Genomic DNA, 17,207 nt, shown 5'->3' with positions numbered 1-17,207 from the left:
GGTCCGTGCCCGGCTGCATCGAAAATTCCCCACTAAGAACCATAGCTACCTCTCACCTGGCGCCTTTTTCTCTCCAACAACCTCCAACCTCTTTGTCGCAAACTTAAAACCGCCCTTCGCAGCTTCTAATCACATACGCGACTCAAGCTGCACACATATTAATCATGGCAGACCAACAGACTACTGCTGCGCCAGCCGCAAATCCCGCTGAAGTCTCCAAGACTGAGAGCACAGCCAACGTCCAGTCTGAGTCCAAGACTGAAACCTCCGACTCCAAGCCCGAGGAGAAGGCCAACAAGACCGAAAACGGTGAGGAGAAGTGGGAAGTCAATGGCAAGTCCGAGGACAAGAACGGCCGTCGCAACGACCGTCGCGACGGTGGCCGTGGAGGTCGAGGTGGTCGCGGTGGTCGAGGCAACTTCCGCGACAACCGCAACAAGAGGTGCGCCCAGTCGTATGAGTCTGCGTCTTTTAGTGTTAATCTTTGCGCAGGCAGAACAACCAAGAATTTGACGATCTTCCCGAGTCCGACGACCCCAACGAGATCCGCGCCCAAGTATGACTCCCGATTTCCACTCCATGGTACGCCTTACTAACACTTCCAAGGTCGAGTTTTACTTCTCTGCACAGAACTTGGCAACCGACGAGCACATGTTCAAGGTGCTCGAAGGTCCCAAGAACACTCCTGTTTCTATCCACCACATCTGCACCTTCAAGCGCATGCGCCACTTCAAGCCTTACTCCGCTGTTGTAAAGGCACTCCGCGAGAGCAACGATCTCGACGTCGTTGATGATGGCGAGTACAGCAAGGCTGGCAGCGAAGCCGTCAAGCGCAAGGAGCCGCTTTCCGTCCCCACCAAGGAAGGTGACGAGAAGAACCCACCTACCACAGAGGAGCTCTTTTACCGATTGAAGAACAACTCATCCAACAACATGGAGCGCAGCGCCTACGTTAAGGGCTTCGGTAGCGAAGACCAAGCCGGCCAGATTGCGCTTGAGAAATTTTTCCGTCCTTACGGCGCAGTCATGGTCCGCAAGCGTCGCGAGAATGACGGTGCCTGGAAGGGCAGTGTCTTTGTCGAGTTCGACTCTGAGGACTCCCAGAAGCAGTTCCTCGAGCTTGACCCCACACCCAAGTTCAACGACAACGAGCTTGTTACCATGGGCAAGAAGGAGTACATTGTCATGAAATGCCAGGAGAAGGGCATCAAGCCCGACTGGGAGCTGACCGAGGAAGAGAAGTACCAGCAGCGCAAGGCACAACGCGAGGCCAACGGAGACTTCAGCCGCAGCGGCCGTGGAGGAGGTCGTGGAGGTCGTGGACAGGGTCGCGGTGGACGCGGTGGACGTGGTGGCAATGACCGTCGCGACAACCGCCGTGACCGCAACCGATCCCGCTCTCCCCGTAGGCGCCGCGATCGCAGCGCTTCAAACGGCTCCGTCGACGCTGACGACTGGAACAAGCGTCGCGACCGCTTCAAGGATGGCAAGGACGACCGCGCCAGCCACAAGGAGGACAAGAAGGAGATTGAGCGCGACGCTCACGGTGTTCCCATCGTCAAGGACACCTCCAACAAGCGCAAGGCCGATGACGGCGAGCCCCAGGGCAGCCCCAAGAAGAGCAAGCTTGAGATCAAGCAGGACGAGTAAAGATGATTTCTCTACTCACTTCCTGTGCATTCACAACATCTACTTCACTCTATGGAGATGATTTGAAGTATGTCGATGGGATATTTTTGCATTTGGCGGCGTTGAAGGACTATTATATTTCTACGGTCATCGCTATGATACCTACTGGGTTTGGGCAAAAGTTTCTTTCTCTATCTCATGGATGAACCAGTCCAACTGTATATGGTATTCGTAGATACAGTGTCTTCGCTGTGCAGACATGTAGTTGACGACGCATGAGTTCGGTAGGATGAACGAATAGAAACATCATCATCACATCGGGTTTTTGTATAATGATTCTTATGACTAGTGATGTAATGCTGTGTGATTTATCTCACTTGACCCCATCCCTCTCAGCCCCGCACACTGAACCTTCAACCCAACCTTTAACCCAAGGTCATGATCTTCTTTCCCCCATTCGGTAACTTAACCCTCAACACCGCTCCTGGAAAAGTTCTCCCATCAACACCCTCATTCCAGTTTGGCTGATACGGCAATTGGTTGATGTTCATGTAAAGGTAGCCGTCTTCACCAATCGACGCTCCATCCGGCCAGATGATACGTGGATCTCTCACAAAAGGCTCTGTACGCAGCGTTTCCGGGTTATAAACATAAATTGCGTTGTGCTCAGGCATGCACTGATAGACCAAACCGTTGTTATCGCCTTCGAAGCCATTTGCGTTTCCGCCCCGCTGACCAAGATTCGTAACGTTGTTCGCGGCCATGATTTCTGCAAGGGGATCCGAAGAGGGTGTGAGGAGGTTTGCGGCGGGGACAGAGTACAGATAGTTTGATGTCAAGGGGCTGTAGTAGATCGTCGAGCCATCGGCACTGATCTGAATTCCGTCAAGTCCCTCTCGTAGCGTTTGGATGGGCTGACCGATTGTACGTTGGTAAAACGGGTTGCCTTGGTAAGAAGGTACGTCGCGATCTACGCGCAGTGTAGATGGGTGTTGTGTGAGTCTTCTCCAACTTTTACCAGTACCTAGGTCTAGGATGATGAACCCAGGTCGTCCTTCGTCGCTGCTGTCGACAATGTAAGCGACGCCTGATCCGGACGCCGTGGTGTTTGGGCGCAAGTCAAAGCGGATGTCGTTCATGTAGGAGTCCGGGAAGTGGACGCTAGGTGGAAAAGTGTAAGTCGCGTAAACGCTGTCGTTTGATAAATTGATACCGAGAATCTTGGGTCCGCCGAGTTGCGCGTATGGCATCGATGGTGCGCCAGTTGAGTCCATAATGGTGGGTCGTCCTAAAAGTTACGTTTACGGATTCAGTGTATATCTCACATATAGTTAGTACAGGAACATTTCTTACCTGTGTCTACTACCCAGAGTGTCTCAGGTCTTCTGTCATTTTCTGGAGTGATGTACAGGGCTTGTACGCTGATCAGCCCTGTGCTGTTCCCACTACCAAAAGGGATGCCATTCCAGCTCGTGTTCAGCTGTGAAACAGGAAGATTGAGGCCCGCGGACGGATATGGTACTTCGGCAGTTTTGTTGACGACTTCGCCGAGTGTATAGGCGTAGCTGCCGCGTGTGTAGGTCGCAAAGAAACGGCCGGCGGATGAAATGGCGAGACCTATGGGCCATTGCGAGTAGTAGTAGTGGTACTCTTCTATCTCCGGGCCGTATGACCCTGTATCGACTCGCAGAATTGAATCGCTGCTGTTTTGAAAAGTGACTTGCGCAGCTGCACTTGCTGTCAAGGCAACGACTGAGAGGATTGAGGATCGCATCTTCCACGTGATGCTCTCTTAGTGCTGTAATGCGGTGGCTTTCTTCAACAGTGGACATGGGACAAGCTTCATATATAAACAAGCATTTACAGCTTCCTCCCGCTTCTGCATCGTGATGTCAGCCATTAACGAACGTCATACCTTACACGCTCCTTACGTGGATGCCGGGTGGTACATGCTAACAGCAACGGCAATTAGGTTCCATGACGTTGAGCATTTTCGGGTTTAAGCTTTCCCCGGTCGTACCTGCATGAAGCGGCTCTGCCGATCGTGGTGATCACGCAGATAAATGATTAGATGATCACCAGAGTTGTGGGTCAGAAAGACAAGTTGTAAAATATGCTGTTTACTTTGATTCTCTTGCTCTAATGTAAAACTGCGGAAGAAATTTGAGAAGATGATGCGGTTTTTGATATCGTGCTACTGTACAACACAACCAAAATTCGCGCCTACCAACGCCCTTTGAAGAAAGCTTAACCTCGGCGGCAATGCTTTAGAGCCAGAAAGAGAATAGAGAGGTGCTGAGCCAACAAGTAACCATGGCTTGCAGAGTCAGACCCAAAAGAACAGAATATGAATCAACAGGTGTCGAGTTATCGAACCTTAGGAAGAAACTACAGGAGCACAGAGTGAAGAGTCACTCTACCGTCCACTTTTGCTGGCCCTCCTCTGGCTAGGGCTGCCCACAAAGCTGCCTCGTGGACTCCGGCTAATTGCCGGCATGAGGGGCTGCTTCTCCATACCCAGCTTCCTCTCAAAGATGCGTCCGACAAGCGCTTGCACGCTTCTTTGTACATCGGGTGCCATTTCCGTACCTAGAAGCCCAACGACGAGCGGCGCAAAGAGGTCGATGTTCTTTTCGAAATCAGTGTCGGGCAATCCAGTGTATCCGTCCAGCACGGTGACGACAACGGGGCGCCAAGTGACGATGTTGCGTTGTTGTGTTTCCTCGTCAAGATCGACATAGGAGGCAATGATGTCCTCGCAGAGCGGGATTAGGGCGGCTTCGGTATCGGCGCGTGAGGCGGCGCGGTCGTTGGATGTGTCGTGGTACATTCTAAATAGAATGCTAACGTACACCGACGCCGATCCGCTCTCCTGCTTGAGCAGGTTTGGCGGTTGCTTCATGAAACCTTCCCTAAACAAACGTGATCGCAGATCGCGATTCGCATTGAAGCGCTTAGCGAAGTGGTACGACTTCTTCAGTACGGCCATAAGGCGGAGGAGTTCACCAGAAGGTATCTTCTCGTAGACAGCCTCATTTGTGAAGAGCTCTTGTACCGTCTCGATCATGAGAAGTTGTAGGACGCATTTCGTGATGATCTGATTGAAGAAGCGACGGCGAGCGGCGGTGACGACCACGGGTGGTTGCTGGAGGGTCTGATCGTCGGGACGATAGTCTTCCAATTCCTGAGTCTGGCGCTTGGGCAGCGGCGATGGCATACGCTGCTCAACGCCGCCACTGATGCTCGCAGTGTCTGAGGTCACTAGGGATGGTCGTCTTGCGCCAGATAGGCCATTAATTCCAAGCGCGTTGTCCATTTTCGGTTCTTCAGCAGGTGTTTGGAGCGAGAGTTCGCCAGGTGGTCCGTCACTAGTGGGAGTTGTCAAATCTGATGTCTTACCAGTACCGTTCGTCGAATTCGTCTGTGCAGATGAACCGCCGGTCGCAGCAGAGAACAGTGCTGTTGCTTCAGTCCTTTGGAAGAGGTCGACAAACGCCTTGACGATCTGACTCCAATGATCAGCCTGGAATTTCTGAACGTTTTGCAAAATCAACTGTTGCAAACAGTTGCTGCCGATGCGCGCTAGGGTGTCGTTCTCTTGACATATACAGAGGGCAAGGAGATCCAGGAACCGATCGAGCATGTACTCCAGCGAATCGAAAAAGTGGGTAAAAAGTTTGATCATGTTGCGAAGAGCTTGGATCATAGTAGTCGAGAGCCATACTGAAAGCTCCTCATGATTCAAAACCTTTGTCATCTCCGACTTTGACTTCAGCACCATGAAGATGGGGTACAGAAGCTGTCGCCAAAGCATGTCCCAGAAATCCCGTGGAAAGTCGCCACCATAGCTGATCAGAGTATCGAACAGGTATTGCAACGCCCTTGATCGGACCTCTAGATCCTCACCAGTCATCAGGACGTCGTGGAAGGCGAAGAGAACTGGGAACCAGAACTGCTCTTCCTGCGTTTGTCGGCTAGGTTGCTTGGGTATCGAAGAGCCCTTTTCTGAATCTTTCAAATACCCAGCACGGGCGGATAGAGAGCACTCGGGTGTCCGTAACATCTTGGGCACGGACGACTTGAGCAGTTCTATTGCTTGTAGCGATTTCTTCTGGAACTTGAAGTTCTTTGAGAATTCCGTGAGACAAACAATAAAGTCTGCGAACGCGCCTTGCGAAATAACTACGCCAAAGCGCGTATTGTATACCTGAGTGACGTTCTCGAATGCGAGGTTGACGATACCCTCTGCTATGTATCAACAGCTGTACAGACTAGAATGGAGGAATAACATACCGTACGGTTCCCTGGCGGCCACAGTGAAGACCCCGAACATCGTCTTCCAGCCAGATCGAATATTCTCACCTCGCGCTTGTATCATCTGAATCAAGCAACGTAGTACCATATCCTTGACTGAGACGACATTTGTGTTGTTAATGATGTGCTCGAAGGGTTTGAGGAAATCCTTCTGGAACTTGAAACCAGGCAGTTCTTCAATTTCCATGAACTTCATCGAAAGTTGCCGTAGTGAGTTGAGAGCAAAGTAGACGACATTAGTGTTGGTGTGGCATCCGACCTCATTGAAGTGAGCGCCAAGCACCTGCCAGATGTTGGTCCACTCAAAACGAACACGCGTCATGTTGTAACCACTAATCTCCACGAGCTTCTGCAGACTGTAAGTGCGAGGTGACTCACTTTGCCCAGACGACTGGATCTCTTGCCAGCTGACTTGAACAAGCGCTTTCACAAAGTCTACGATAGCTTCACCAGACAGGTTCGCACTATTAGTAAAGATGCGGTCCACTCCTCGGACGATGTCGGTGGACCGACTCTCCTCAGCTACTTCGGAATGGAAGCTCATGGTGCTCGCTTGTGATTTAGGTCTTTGACGATTGGCCGGAACGTTGAGATTCTTACGCGACTGTGCCGTGCCTGAATTCGACTTGAGCACGTCGGGCACGGCACGTTCATCGATACCAGAAGAGATGAGTTGGAAACGGTCCAACTGTGAAACACATGTGAGAACCTCACGCCAGGATTCTCGTAGAAGGTTACCCTCGGTCTGGGCAATTTCGATCAGGGCTTTCAACGCTTCCATGTTCCTAGCTTTCATCTCGCTCACATTGTAGAGGTTGGTGAATCGCGAGAGGAAAGCCACGAAAGCCTGTCGTGAGCTATCGAGGTCGAACAAGCACGATATTCGGATTGCTAGCTTGATGCCTTCGATACACAGGCGAACGATTTCAATGTTGTGGTCTTGAGCTTGGCCAGAGAGCGCAGTCAGGATTGGCATCCAGCTGACTTCGAACATGGGTCCGACATGCTTGGAAGATGACGCAGGTATGAATTTGGAGACTGGAAGGGCCGCAGCTGTTCTTCGCTGAGCCCGAAGGAGCTGCTTGTAAAGTTGCTCGGTCTTGTTAGCCATTGCTTCGGAGGCTTGCACAATCGCCTCTCGCTGTAGGTCGCGGGCACCACCCGTCAGGACTTGTCCAATGCTAGACAATCCTCCCGCAGGTTGTTGGTTCAATAACCCCTTGTCTGCAGCAGCCTCTTGCTCAGTGTTCAGTACGATCTCATTTTGGGCGATCTCATCGTAAATAGCCTGTAGGTACTCATCCGGCAGATCAGCTGAGTCATTGATACCACGATTGTTCTTAATGAACTCCTGTGGTGTCATACGAGGGCCTTTCATTTTCTTGCTATGTTGATCGACGTTCAACATGATGACGGAATATGCAAGAACATATGCAGTATCGGCATTAGCGAACGCGTTGGGGTTACCGGTGATGTACCGTTCAGCAAACTTGAGCATGAAGCGATCGATCTTTTGACCTTCACCAGGTAAGCGAAAGCTTTGAAGGAAGCGCCGCAGGGCGTCTGTAAAGCGGGTTTTAGTGAAGTCCATCCAATCCACAAAAGCATGCATAATCGCAATGTTCTCCGGATCACCCTCTCCAAGAAACTCTCCCAGTGCTGTTTTGTCGACCTGGTCATTATCGAGGAAGAAGCGAGCGATGTCCTCGGGCTTGTTCGAGGGAATGAAACCCTCTGCAATCAACGCCTTCAACCCACGCTTCGGCTTGTAGTTGAACTGCCGCAACGCGTTTGTGAGCGCGGTCTTTCTCTGTTTTGCCTTCTCAAGTTGGCTGTAGTCGTCCTCAGCAAGCGGCGTGACAGTCCCGGAGTCTGCTCCCACCATTGGAGACTCTGCGGCGAACCTAGTGTCTGTCGATACTCGGAGGTCGTCGAGTGATGGTCGCATATCGGGGTTATTTTGCTTGGTGTTCTCAGGCAGGGCTTGCTGAGCCCAGTTGACAAGAGATCGGAGGATCTCGACCAGGGCTTCGAGAGACTCCTGTTTCATGGCGTACTCCTGCGGATAGCCATGCTCTGTGTCGTGCGATGAATTCATAGATACAGTCGTGAGTGATGGCGGTAATGTACCCCGGCTCTGCCAGTCCATCTGTCTCGATTGCTTCTCTCGCTGATCTTGATACGCTTGCTGCTGCACGGCTGTGATGGTGACAGGGTTGCTGGATATCTTGGACAGGTGTTCAACGACGCGCTGGAACATGTTGTCAAGTGCGGTGCGGTCGCAATCATAGTTGAGATAGATCTCTACCAGTGCCCGGGGGTCTGCAGCAAGCCTTCCGAATATTGTCAAAATGTATTGCTTCTGAAATGCAGGAGCACTTCGCTTGTCTAAAGTTGCAAGGTATATCTCCTTTAAGAATACCTCGACTTCCTTCTTGAGTGATATGCGCAGGTATTTGAGCATCTGCCAGAAGATCTCACAAGCAACTTCGAAGACCTGCTTCACTGAGCTTGCGCCGTTCCGACTCAAGCTCAGGCAGAGGTACTGCTTGACCGCCTGTATGAAACTGGTTGGTTCGTCGCTGCCGCTGCGAATGGTGGCATACGGTGACACGAAGACAGCAATGTTATTGAAGAGTATGGTGTGGATCATATGCAGAGAGAGAAGTTTGGAACGCATGCCTTGCGAGCGCACATCATGGGCATGGTCTACTGTCAGACCCTTGGTGCTCAGACGGCACATGGCTCTGAACACGAGGTACGCATCTTTGACGAATATCTCGTCCTCTTCCTCCTCTTCGGTGTTGACATGAGGCGAGCTCTCTTGCCCGGACGCATGTCGCGATCCAGTCTTTCCTTTTATGCGAGTCACCAGCGTCGGTGCATTATCGTGTATACGGTCGTCGTTGAAGCTCATGTTGTTTTCGAAGCTCTGTAGTGTAATTTTAGGACCTGTGTGTCGGTCGACGGCCTTGTCGCTGGGTTCGGCAGCCTCAGCGTCGTGCTCGTCCTCTCCGTCTTCACCATTGGCTTCAGAGCCATTAATGTCTTCTGTGCTGCCTTCATCTTGCTGTACGCTCTCCTCCGATTGGCCCTTTTCATTCAAGGATGACCGTGACAAGTTCAATCGAGCCTCTTTGATAGCCAGTCTCGTCTTGACCCTCTCAAAGACTGTGCCAACCATCTGAGTCAATGCGCCCTGTGCAACCTGCTGGTTCGCGCTCGATTTAGACAGGAGAAAGATGTTGTACGTGAGTCGCACAGCCTTCAGTAGTCCCGCTCCGTGCACAACAATCTTGTCGTTCAAGATGGCTGCCAGCAGCGACTTGACAATCTGCAGTTGCACTTCTGGCGCGGTAGCCTCACCTTGAAAGCAATCGCATATTGTGTCTATAGCTCGTTCGATCAGAGGAGGCACCTCCTCGCTGTTGTCGGCTCGTGGTTCGGCCGGCACGGAGAAGTACGAGTAGCTGATGAGCTTGCCGATGCAATCGAGCGCTGTGATGGATACGGGGACGTTCGGAGCCTCGGAGGCGAGTTGGAGCGGTTCGAAGAGCACCTCGGGGTTGATGCGTGCCGGGTCGCCCTCATTCTTGATTGCAGACAGGGCAGCATTGGTGCTATCCCCAAGCTTCTTGTTCTTCCTAGCATCTTTCGAAGCTGCGATTGTCTCGAGCGCAGTGACGACGAAGACGAGGGAGCTTCTCGTGGATGGTCGCGTGGCGGTGGTGGCTACGGTGGACTGCGAGTCTGTTCGCGGTCGGTTCTCGAGAGGCAGACGATGGTCGAAGATCTGCTCGGATGACCGCGGCGCATCTCCGCCGTCGGGCACGTTTAGTGATGGCGCTTCGGTCGCGGGCGCAGGTGCAGGTGTCGATGTATCCGCCTCTTCCCGTGGAGCTTCCGGCGCTGGGGACGACGTATCCTCTCCATCCTCTGATGCTGATGCCTGTTCCGACTCGGAATCCGAGTCGCTGTCCTCTTCTCCTCCTGTGTTGTATGGATGTGTTTCTCGCTCTTCTTCTTCTTGTTCCTCCATGCTCCTGGGCTTCTCCACTTGGTCTGTCTGCGTTGGCTGGGGGTCGGTATCGGCCATGGTCGTTCACGTCCGGGAGATTCGTAATAGTACCCTGTCCTCAGCAACCATGGCGGAAGGAGCGACGCAAGGTGGGAATGCAAGGCAGGGGCGACTCGTACGGGCGCAATGCAGTACAGAGACGGGAAGCGAATTGGCAAAGCCGCGTATGGTGCAGCACGAAACCCAAGGTTGCTATGTGAGATGACACTTTGTGACTTTCCTTACTAGTTACGTACCCCGACGACCAGTCCACTGGTAGCGCGGGACGCTAGGGGGCGCCACACATCGGTGCCAGCCACAGCACCCGAGCCACAGCTCACAGGGCCTTCCGGGAAATGTCGCATCCAGCATAGACCCTCATCGGGAGAGAACGCTAGTCGCCGGGTCTCCAACCAACTGCACTAAACTTTTCGTTGAACTGCCTTCCATCTCCTCCAGCCCCGACCAGCGCCAGAGCATACAGCTGTAGCTTGTCGCTCTCGCCCGACGAGTCTCTTCCCACCCACGCACGCCTATTTCGGTCGTCTCGAGTAAATCTCAGCGCACCGGCATCCCGACACAATGCCTGCCACCACGACTCTGCTGTCCAGGGCGGGAAGCCAATTGAGCTCCAGAGGGTCAATTGCGCTACGCGGCGCCCTCCCTACCTCGAGATGCTCTGCGTAAGTCTCCTGCAGCCGTGTCTGCCCTCACGCCAACGCCCTCGCAAGACCACAGTTGACACCTGTAAACAGACGCACACCAGCCCTGGCCGCGCTTGCACGATACTATGCCTCGAAATGTGAGCAATCTCACCGTCTGCCCCTCGATCAAAAACTCCGGTGGTGATCGCGTTGCTAACGCCTCTTGTTCGCAGCCTACCCCTCGCACAGCGTTATCAGCATGCCCGCCCTCTCCCCAACCATGACCTCCGGCAACATTGGCGCATGGCAGAAGAAGGTCGGCGACTCAATAGCGCCCGGTGATGTGCTCGTCGAAATCGAGACGGACAAGGCACAGATGGACTTTGAGTTCCAGGAAGAGGGCACCATCGCCAAGATTCTCCGCGACGCTGGCGAAAAGGACGTCGCTGTTGGAAGCGTAAGTGCAGGCTCCGACCGTCACAGCTACGCATTGCTAACCTTCACAGCCCATCGCTGTCATGGTCGACGAGGGCGAGGACGTCTCCGCCTTCGAGTCTTTCTCCATCGAGGACGCCGGCGGTGACAAGAAGGCCGACACTCCCTCCAAGCAGGGCAACGCTGCTGAGGCCAGCGAGCCCCCAAACACTGGCTCCAAGACCGCTCCTCCTGCTCAGACCGAGTCCGCGCCTGCTGCTATCGAGTCTGAATCCACCGGTGACCGTCTGGAGACCGCTCTCCAGCGCCAGCCCAGCGTTTCCCCTGCCGCGAAGAAGCTCGCGCTCGAGAAGGGCGTCCCGATCGGTTCCATCAAGGGCACTGGAAAGGGTGGCATGGTCACCAAGGAGGACATTGAGAAATTCAAGCCTGCTGCAGGTGCTGCCCCCGCTGCTGGGGCCTCCGCAGCTGCCTACGAGGACACTGAGGCTACAAGCATGCGCAAGGTCATCGCCAGCCGTCTCACCGAGAGCATGCAGCAGAACCCCCACTACTTCGTCGCCTCCAACATCTCCGTCTCCAAGCTTCTCAAGCTCCGCGAGGCTCTCAACGCTTCCGCTGACGGCAAGTACAAGCTCTCAGTCAACGACTTGCTTGTCAAGGCTCTCGCTGTTGCCGCTCGCAAGGTTCCTGCTGCCAACTCGTCATGGCGCGAGGAGAACGGCAAGGTCATCATCCGCCAGCACAACGTTGTCGATGTTTCCGTCGCTGTTTCCACCCCCGTTGGTCTCATGACTCCTATCGTCAAGAACGTCAACGGACTCGGCCTCCAGTCCATCTCCTCCCAGATCAAGGACCTTGGCAAGCGCGCACGCGATGGTAAGCTCAAGCCCGAGGAGTACCAGGGCGGAACCATCACCATCTCCAACATGGGCATGAACCCCGCCGTTGAGCGATTCACCGCCGTCATCAACCCCCCACAAGCTTGCATCGTCGCAATCGGCACAACAAGGAAGGTTGCAGTACCAGGCGAGGCTGAGGATGGCACAGCAAGCGTTGAGTGGGACGACCAGATTGTCATCACCGGCAGCTTCGACCACAAGGTCGTCGACGGTGCTGTCGGTGGCGAGTTCATGCGTGAGCTCAAGAAGGCCATTGAGAGCCCTCTCGAGCTTATGCTATAATCTGATTCTATTTTCGGTGCATTTGGGATGAATGTGTAACTTTACTATTGGGCTAGATGAGATTGGATCTCAGGGACAGACGATCTTATGTACAGCGGATGGCGCACTTCTTCTATCCCCCATGATCATTTGTCCAATTGTCGTATTGCATGATAACTCCTTGTATGAAAAGATATATCCCAACTTCTTCAAAACGATTTATACATTTACACCTTCTGTTTGGTCACGATGCATTTGGGCTAACGGCAGATCTAGACCGGGGTTTTCGCTTGAAAGTTATACGCAGAACCGGGACGGCGGGTACGCTATATAGCCGGCATGTATGTGCAGGACAGTAGATGAAAACTATAAGTCAGGCTTACCACACCTGCGACAACCACATACAGCCCCACAAATGAGGCGTTCGAAGGGTAGGTGGGGATAGATGGTCGTTGTACAATGAAAGAGAAGGCGTTGTCCTGAGTATACCTCTGGTGTGGTGCTTTCCCATAGAATCCCCTCGCAGCTTCCTCTGTATCTTTAGACTTCAAACCGCACTCACGAATTGCTGAAGATGCTCTGTTTTACTCTCTTCTCTCTTCTGTTCTTAGCGACGACTACCGCTCTTAACTTCGACTGGGAGCGCGAACAACTCACTGGCGAGGACGCGGCTCGCAATCAAGCATTGCGTTTTGGTAGTGCATCGGTGACGGCGACGTCTGGTAGCTGTAAGATCATTCCACATGACGCTGAGTGGCCGAGCGAGGATGCCTGGGCGTCTTTCAACAATACGCTCGGTGGTGTGTTGTTGAAGCCCAAGCCGCTTGCCAGTGTCTGTTATGCTGGCGAGGGCTACAGTGCTGCAAAATGCGACCAGTTGAAGGGGAGTTGGGCAGGCATGAATATACAGTGAGCTTACATGGATAAGAACTAGACTTTCGTCTTTATCGTGCTGACTATGACAGCTCCGATGATCCGGCGAGTATCCTATCTCAATGGGCATCTGGCAATACGTGCACGCCAACCTCACAGCCAGACTCAAATTGTACCCAAGGCGGTTGGCCAGAGTATGTTGTCAAAGCCACTACAGTAAGACACATTCAACTCGCAGTCAACTTCGCTAGGAATCAGAACATTCGGCTTGTCATCAAGAATTCGGGTCATGATTTCAACGGGAAGTCCATCGGTGGTTATTCTCTTAGTGTATGGACGCACAACCTCAAAGGCATAGCGTACGACCCTAGTTACACATCGCCCACTGTTTCATATACGGGAAGAGCGGTTACATACGCCGCTGGTGTGCAGGCTTATGAAGGTTCTACATTGATGCGACAGAAGAACATGGTCATGATCGTTGCAGGAGGAGGGACCGTAGGTATCGCAGGTGGTTTCCTCCAAGGTGGCGGACATAGCTCCATACTAGTTATTATGGACTGGCCGCAGATCAAGTGCTTGCCATCACGGCTGTTACAGCCGATGGCAAGGTGGTAGAAGCACATGAGGGAGAGAACGCTGATTTGTTCTGGGCTTTCCGCGGAGGTGGTGGAGGTACATGTTCCCGACATGGGGAAAAGTTACAGCCACTAACGAATAACTAGGAACATTCGGGATCATCACGTCTGTCGTCGTTAAAGCGTTTCCAGTCACGCCCCTAGCATCGAGCAGTATCCGTTTCTCGACCACACCAGATCGCGGATCAACTGCGCCTCCGATCTCCACGGAAACCTTCTGGGCTGGCATGCGAGCGTACTGGGAATTCTCAGTCGCCATCTGTGATGCAGGCGGCTTGGGTTACAGCTTCATTTACCCTAACAGTAGTACTACTGGTCTTACTTTCACCGTCAGTATATCTGTACCAAACCAAACTACAACAGAACATCGACGTTTCGTGCGCCCGCTACTTCAGAAGCTAAATGATATGGGCATTCAACAGGCTATGCCGATAGTAGGACGGTCTCTCACATCTCCATCGTCGTATGAAGAAGGATACAAACACGAACCACCACATCTCTCCAAAAGGGTACTGGGCGAAACAACAGGCCACACAATGATAGCATCCCGGTTCTTTCCTCGTACCGCCTTCTCCAATATCTCTACTCTAGAATCCTCACACCTCGCCATCCGTCACGTTGTCGAAAACGGCTCCCTGACCTTCCATGGTATGAACTACGCACCTACCCTCTCGGTTTCTGGAAACCCCAACAACGCCGTGAACCCTGCTTTCCGCACCACAGTTCTACATGCCCAAGCCTATGAGCCAAACGCACACTGGGATGGCCAAGCTCCCATTCTCTCGCATGAGGCGCTGACGGAAAGGCATGAGAGGCTACAGGCCTATATGCAGGTTTGGCGGGATGTCACGGTAGGGAGTGGAAGCTATATCAATGAGGGGGACGCGCAGGATTGGGAGTGGAAGGAAGCGTTCTTTGGGAGTAACTACGATAAATTGGCTATAGTCAAGAAGAAGTATGATCCTGAAGGGTTGTTTTGGGCGATTGGGGGTGTTGGCAGTGATGAGTGGGAGATCAGAGATGTCGATGGTAAGAAGAGAGAGGGAATTGTCACGCAGGATGGCAGACTATGCAAGGTAGGTCTGTAACTCGGATCCTTGAGATTCCAAGGAAGAGAGATGGGAGTTGAGCTGTAATCAGGAAAATATAAGGGTTATCTGGCGGTTTATGAACGACTAAATTTGAACTAGGCAGTGTGAGAATTTCGTCGTTCCCATTTTACCTAAATGAGTCCTGCTGGTCATGGGTATTGATGGCATGATCTTTTATTGTCCGGAACAGGTGCGGGCTTGTTGTTGGCGTGGAAGGTGATGACTTCTGGACTCCCATCCAGACGCCTTCTTTTGCAAGTGGCGACCACTTCGTTCGCAAGGTCTTCTCGTGTCGTTACCTCCACGTCGTGGAACATGCTATGTTCCGGCAGCAAAGGCCAATCAGAAGCATCTCCCAGGACGGGTACGTCGTTCAGAGAGAAGTCATTATCAGCGTTTCTGACATAATAAACACCCTTCTCTTCAAGCTTCATAACCGTTTCGGCAATATTAGCTGCCGTGAAAGAATCCCATGTCGCCTCTTTCAGTGGAATTACACGCAGCAGCCGTATAGCGTGAAAACGGATACGATGGTGTCGACACTTGATAGCCGTGAAGTACAACGGCGCTATAAAGCCAAACTCGCCAATAGAATCGTGGAGATTGACATTATCCGGGATGGATCGAGCTAGAGAGTATTCTTCAAAGATGTGTATAGCGTGCATAACTATCATGAGAAACATATCGGTATACGCTTCATACTGCTGTCCGGAGTAAGAACGCAAACAACCGCACATGACGCTCGCCATAGCGTGATGCATAAGCAATGATTTGAATACTGATGGCTCGCGATCTGTTGGGAGCTTGGTTGGTGGTGTCTTTGCGCCGAACGATAGCGGGTCGTTGGGTCTCTTTCCGGCAGCTAGGAGTATCTTGTCGATCCTACAAATCGTACGCTTGTAGATTTCGTACCAAGTCGCAAGATGGCTTGTGATTTCATCTTGTACCGATGTCACCGCAGCAACATCATCTTCAGTTCCAGCTCCTGATTTTTGATATCGTTGTTTGATCAAAGCTATGCGATGCAACAGCACGTCCAGAGTGTCCTTCGCTTCTTCGACACTTGTGAAAGCAGGATACGGCATATCGTTTCCAATCGGTTGCAGGAATAGATCGACGTCCTCTAGACTGGAACCGAACAGGCTGCTCTGCATATGCAGAGTCGCAAAGCTGCGTACGATACTTCGATCTACGATTTTCCCGTGTGAAGCCGGTCTGATTACCAACACACCATGATGAGAATGGTCTTTCTCAGTAGCCGTGTTTTTCAGAAGCTTCAAGCCATTTCGTAAGTGTGTTTCAGCAATCTGGTACCTTCCGCGGAGGTACTCCAGTTGGGTGAACAACTGACAGGTGACCAAAATAATTGTGATGGAGTCTTTGTCTCCACGTTGCAACAGTGGCTGTAGTGATCGGATGGCTTTGGTATACTGCTGGAGCACAAACTTCTCCCGCGTATCTGGAGCTTGTGACGGGTTGTAACTGCATCTGTGCGCAGCACTCAACGCCACAGCAGCATGAAGAACAGCAGGTTCTGACGAAGCTGCCGGCAGCACAATCGAGCTCCAAAACTTCGAGGCGAACCAACCCGAAGTTGTATGGACGATCCTAATCCTGTATAGTTGTAGGTGTCTGAGTTCTTCGACGGGTAGAACTTTGGTAGGAGGCTTCTGAACTGAGACTAGTGAGGTATCGTTTGTAGATGCTCCGCCATATCTCTCAACGTAGGTATTCCCCCCGCCTCCCCACAAGCCGTAACCCTCGCACGTTCGACCAGTAGATCGGCAACGAGAGCACACAGGCTTTGCTTCATCACACTTAACTCTTCGGGCTCTAGTCAACGTCGGTAAGCGTTCATAGGCACAGATCCACGGACAGCCCAGACCGTTGAACAACAGACCGCCAATCGGACGATCCTGATACCCTTGAACAAAACAAACCACTCACTTGCAGGTTCCACACCCTGTCTTCGACTTCCTCCGCACAGTAGTGCTCTGATGTTGGCATGTAGCTTTTGCAGAAGTAAGTTGATCTGACACGACAGATTCTGAGTGCATAGCGAGAGTAGTCCCTAGCTAGGGCAAGAACATGAAGGCGCTGGCTCAGATTATCTCGCAGCAAAGATACTCGGCGGCTCCAAATGCGTCTCTTCAAAAAACAGACGGCGAAGACGTTGCGAGTTCTAAGACAAGACGATGACCCCTAAGCTCGCTAAGCTCAGGGAAGGCACAGATGGCCCCTGCATAAAGCGTGCCCCCTCATTCGCCTGCTCGGTACAACCAAGTTTTGATTGGTAGGTCCTACAGAAAGCGGAGACGGGGCGGGACGCCTAGCTCTAGGAAATGCAAGCTCTTTCTCTAATT

General features: G+C 52.4%; 6 protein-coding genes across 6 annotated transcripts; 3 read left to right on the top strand and 3 right to left on the bottom strand.

The window, feature by feature from the left end:
• Window positions 1-88: 88 nt before the first annotated feature.
• CC77DRAFT_1021498 (hypothetical protein) lies at window positions 89-1,950 on the top strand. Its single transcript, XM_018525280.1, has 3 exons — window positions 89-442; window positions 493-556; window positions 607-1,950. Exons 1-3 carry the CDS (start codon window positions 165-167, stop codon window positions 1,648-1,650), a joined length of 1,386 nt encoding a protein of 461 aa, XP_018384790.1. The 5' UTR covers window positions 89-164; the 3' UTR covers window positions 1,651-1,950.
• A 27-nt stretch (window positions 1,951-1,977) lies between these two features.
• Window positions 1,978-3,565, bottom strand: CC77DRAFT_1021497 (hypothetical protein). The gene is made up of 2 exons (XM_018525279.1): window positions 2,983-3,565; window positions 1,978-2,917 (listed from the first exon to the last, which is right to left on the bottom strand). The coding sequence occupies exons 1-2, from the start codon at window positions 3,401-3,403 to the stop codon at window positions 2,055-2,057; spliced, it is 1,284 nt and encodes a 427-aa protein (XP_018384789.1). The 5' UTR covers window positions 3,404-3,565; the 3' UTR covers window positions 1,978-2,054.
• Window positions 3,566-3,742: 177 nt separating this feature from the next.
• CC77DRAFT_1021496 (hypothetical protein) lies at window positions 3,743-10,235 on the bottom strand. The gene is made up of 2 exons (XM_018525278.1): window positions 5,923-10,235; window positions 3,743-5,874 (listed from the first exon to the last, which is right to left on the bottom strand). The coding sequence occupies exons 1-2, from the start codon at window positions 10,037-10,039 to the stop codon at window positions 4,046-4,048; spliced, it is 5,946 nt and encodes a 1,981-aa protein (XP_018384788.1). The 5' UTR covers window positions 10,040-10,235; the 3' UTR covers window positions 3,743-4,045.
• A 347-nt stretch (window positions 10,236-10,582) lies between these two features.
• CC77DRAFT_938523 (dihydrolipoamide acetyltransferase) lies at window positions 10,583-12,263 on the top strand (the record flags this gene model as incomplete). Its single annotated transcript, XM_018534615.1, has 4 exons — window positions 10,583-10,683; window positions 10,756-10,802; window positions 10,878-11,101; window positions 11,151-12,263. 4 exons carry the CDS (start codon window positions 10,583-10,585, stop codon window positions 12,261-12,263), a joined length of 1,485 nt encoding a protein of 494 aa, XP_018384787.1.
• A 553-nt stretch (window positions 12,264-12,816) lies between these two features.
• CC77DRAFT_1062516 (FAD-binding domain-containing protein) lies at window positions 12,817-14,841 on the top strand (the record flags this gene model as incomplete). The annotated part of the gene is made up of 4 exons (XM_018528527.1): window positions 12,817-13,151; window positions 13,208-13,641; window positions 13,692-13,790; window positions 13,841-14,841. 4 exons carry the CDS (start codon window positions 12,817-12,819, stop codon window positions 14,839-14,841), a joined length of 1,869 nt encoding a protein of 622 aa, XP_018384786.1.
• A 71-nt stretch (window positions 14,842-14,912) lies between these two features.
• On the bottom strand, window positions 14,913-17,017 carry CC77DRAFT_1051116 (hypothetical protein). Its single transcript, XM_018527650.1, has 2 exons — window positions 16,792-17,017; window positions 14,913-16,760 (listed from the first exon to the last, which is right to left on the bottom strand). Exons 1-2 carry the CDS (start codon window positions 16,849-16,851, stop codon window positions 14,994-14,996), a joined length of 1,827 nt encoding a protein of 608 aa, XP_018384785.1. The 5' UTR covers window positions 16,852-17,017; the 3' UTR covers window positions 14,913-14,993.
• Between the last annotated feature and the right edge of the window lie 190 nt (window positions 17,018-17,207).

This window comes from Alternaria alternata (assembly GCF_001642055.1).
Source record: "Alternaria alternata strain SRC1lrK2f unplaced genomic scaffold CC77scaffold_13, whole genome shotgun sequence".
Lineage (NCBI taxonomy): Eukaryota > Fungi > Ascomycota > Dothideomycetes > Pleosporales > Pleosporaceae > Alternaria > Alternaria alternata.
This window is presented reverse-complemented; position numbering and strand designations above follow the sequence as displayed.

What these genes read in the sequence shown, in the direction of transcription:
- CC77DRAFT_1021498 (XM_018525280.1), top strand. Translation starts at nt 165, where the DNA reads ATGGCAGACCAACAGACTACTGCTGCGCCAGCCGCAAATCCCGCTGAA. An exon ending in CGCGACAACCGCAACAAGAG is followed by an intron (nt 443 to 492) that starts GTGCGCCCAGTC and finishes ATCTTTGCGCAG; the next exon opens with GCAGAACAACCAAGAATTTG. An exon ending in CCAACGAGATCCGCGCCCAA is followed by an intron (nt 557 to 606) that starts GTATGACTCCCG and finishes AACACTTCCAAG; the next exon opens with GTCGAGTTTTACTTCTCTGC.
- CC77DRAFT_1021497 (XM_018525279.1), bottom strand. Translation starts at nt 3,403, where the DNA reads ATGCGATCCTCAATCCTCTCAGTCGTTGCCTTGACAGCAAGTGCAGCT. An exon ending in ACTCTGGGTAGTAGACACAG is followed by an intron (nt 2,918 to 2,982) that starts GTAAGAAATGTT and finishes CGTAACTTTTAG; the next exon opens with GACGACCCACCATTATGGAC.
- CC77DRAFT_1021496 (XM_018525278.1), bottom strand. Translation starts at nt 10,039, where the DNA reads ATGGCCGATACCGACCCCCAGCCAACGCAGACAGACCAAGTGGAGAAG. An exon ending in GGCCGCCAGGGAACCGTACG is followed by an intron (nt 5,875 to 5,922) that starts GTATGTTATTCC and finishes GATACATAGCAG; the next exon opens with AGGGTATCGTCAACCTCGCA.
- CC77DRAFT_1051116 (XM_018527650.1), bottom strand. Translation starts at nt 16,851, where the DNA reads ATGCCAACATCAGAGCACTACTGTGCGGAGGAAGTCGAAGACAGGGTG. An exon ending in ACAGGGTGTGGAACCTGCAA is followed by an intron (nt 16,761 to 16,791) that starts GTGAGTGGTTTG and finishes CAAGGGTATCAG; the next exon opens with GATCGTCCGATTGGCGGTCT.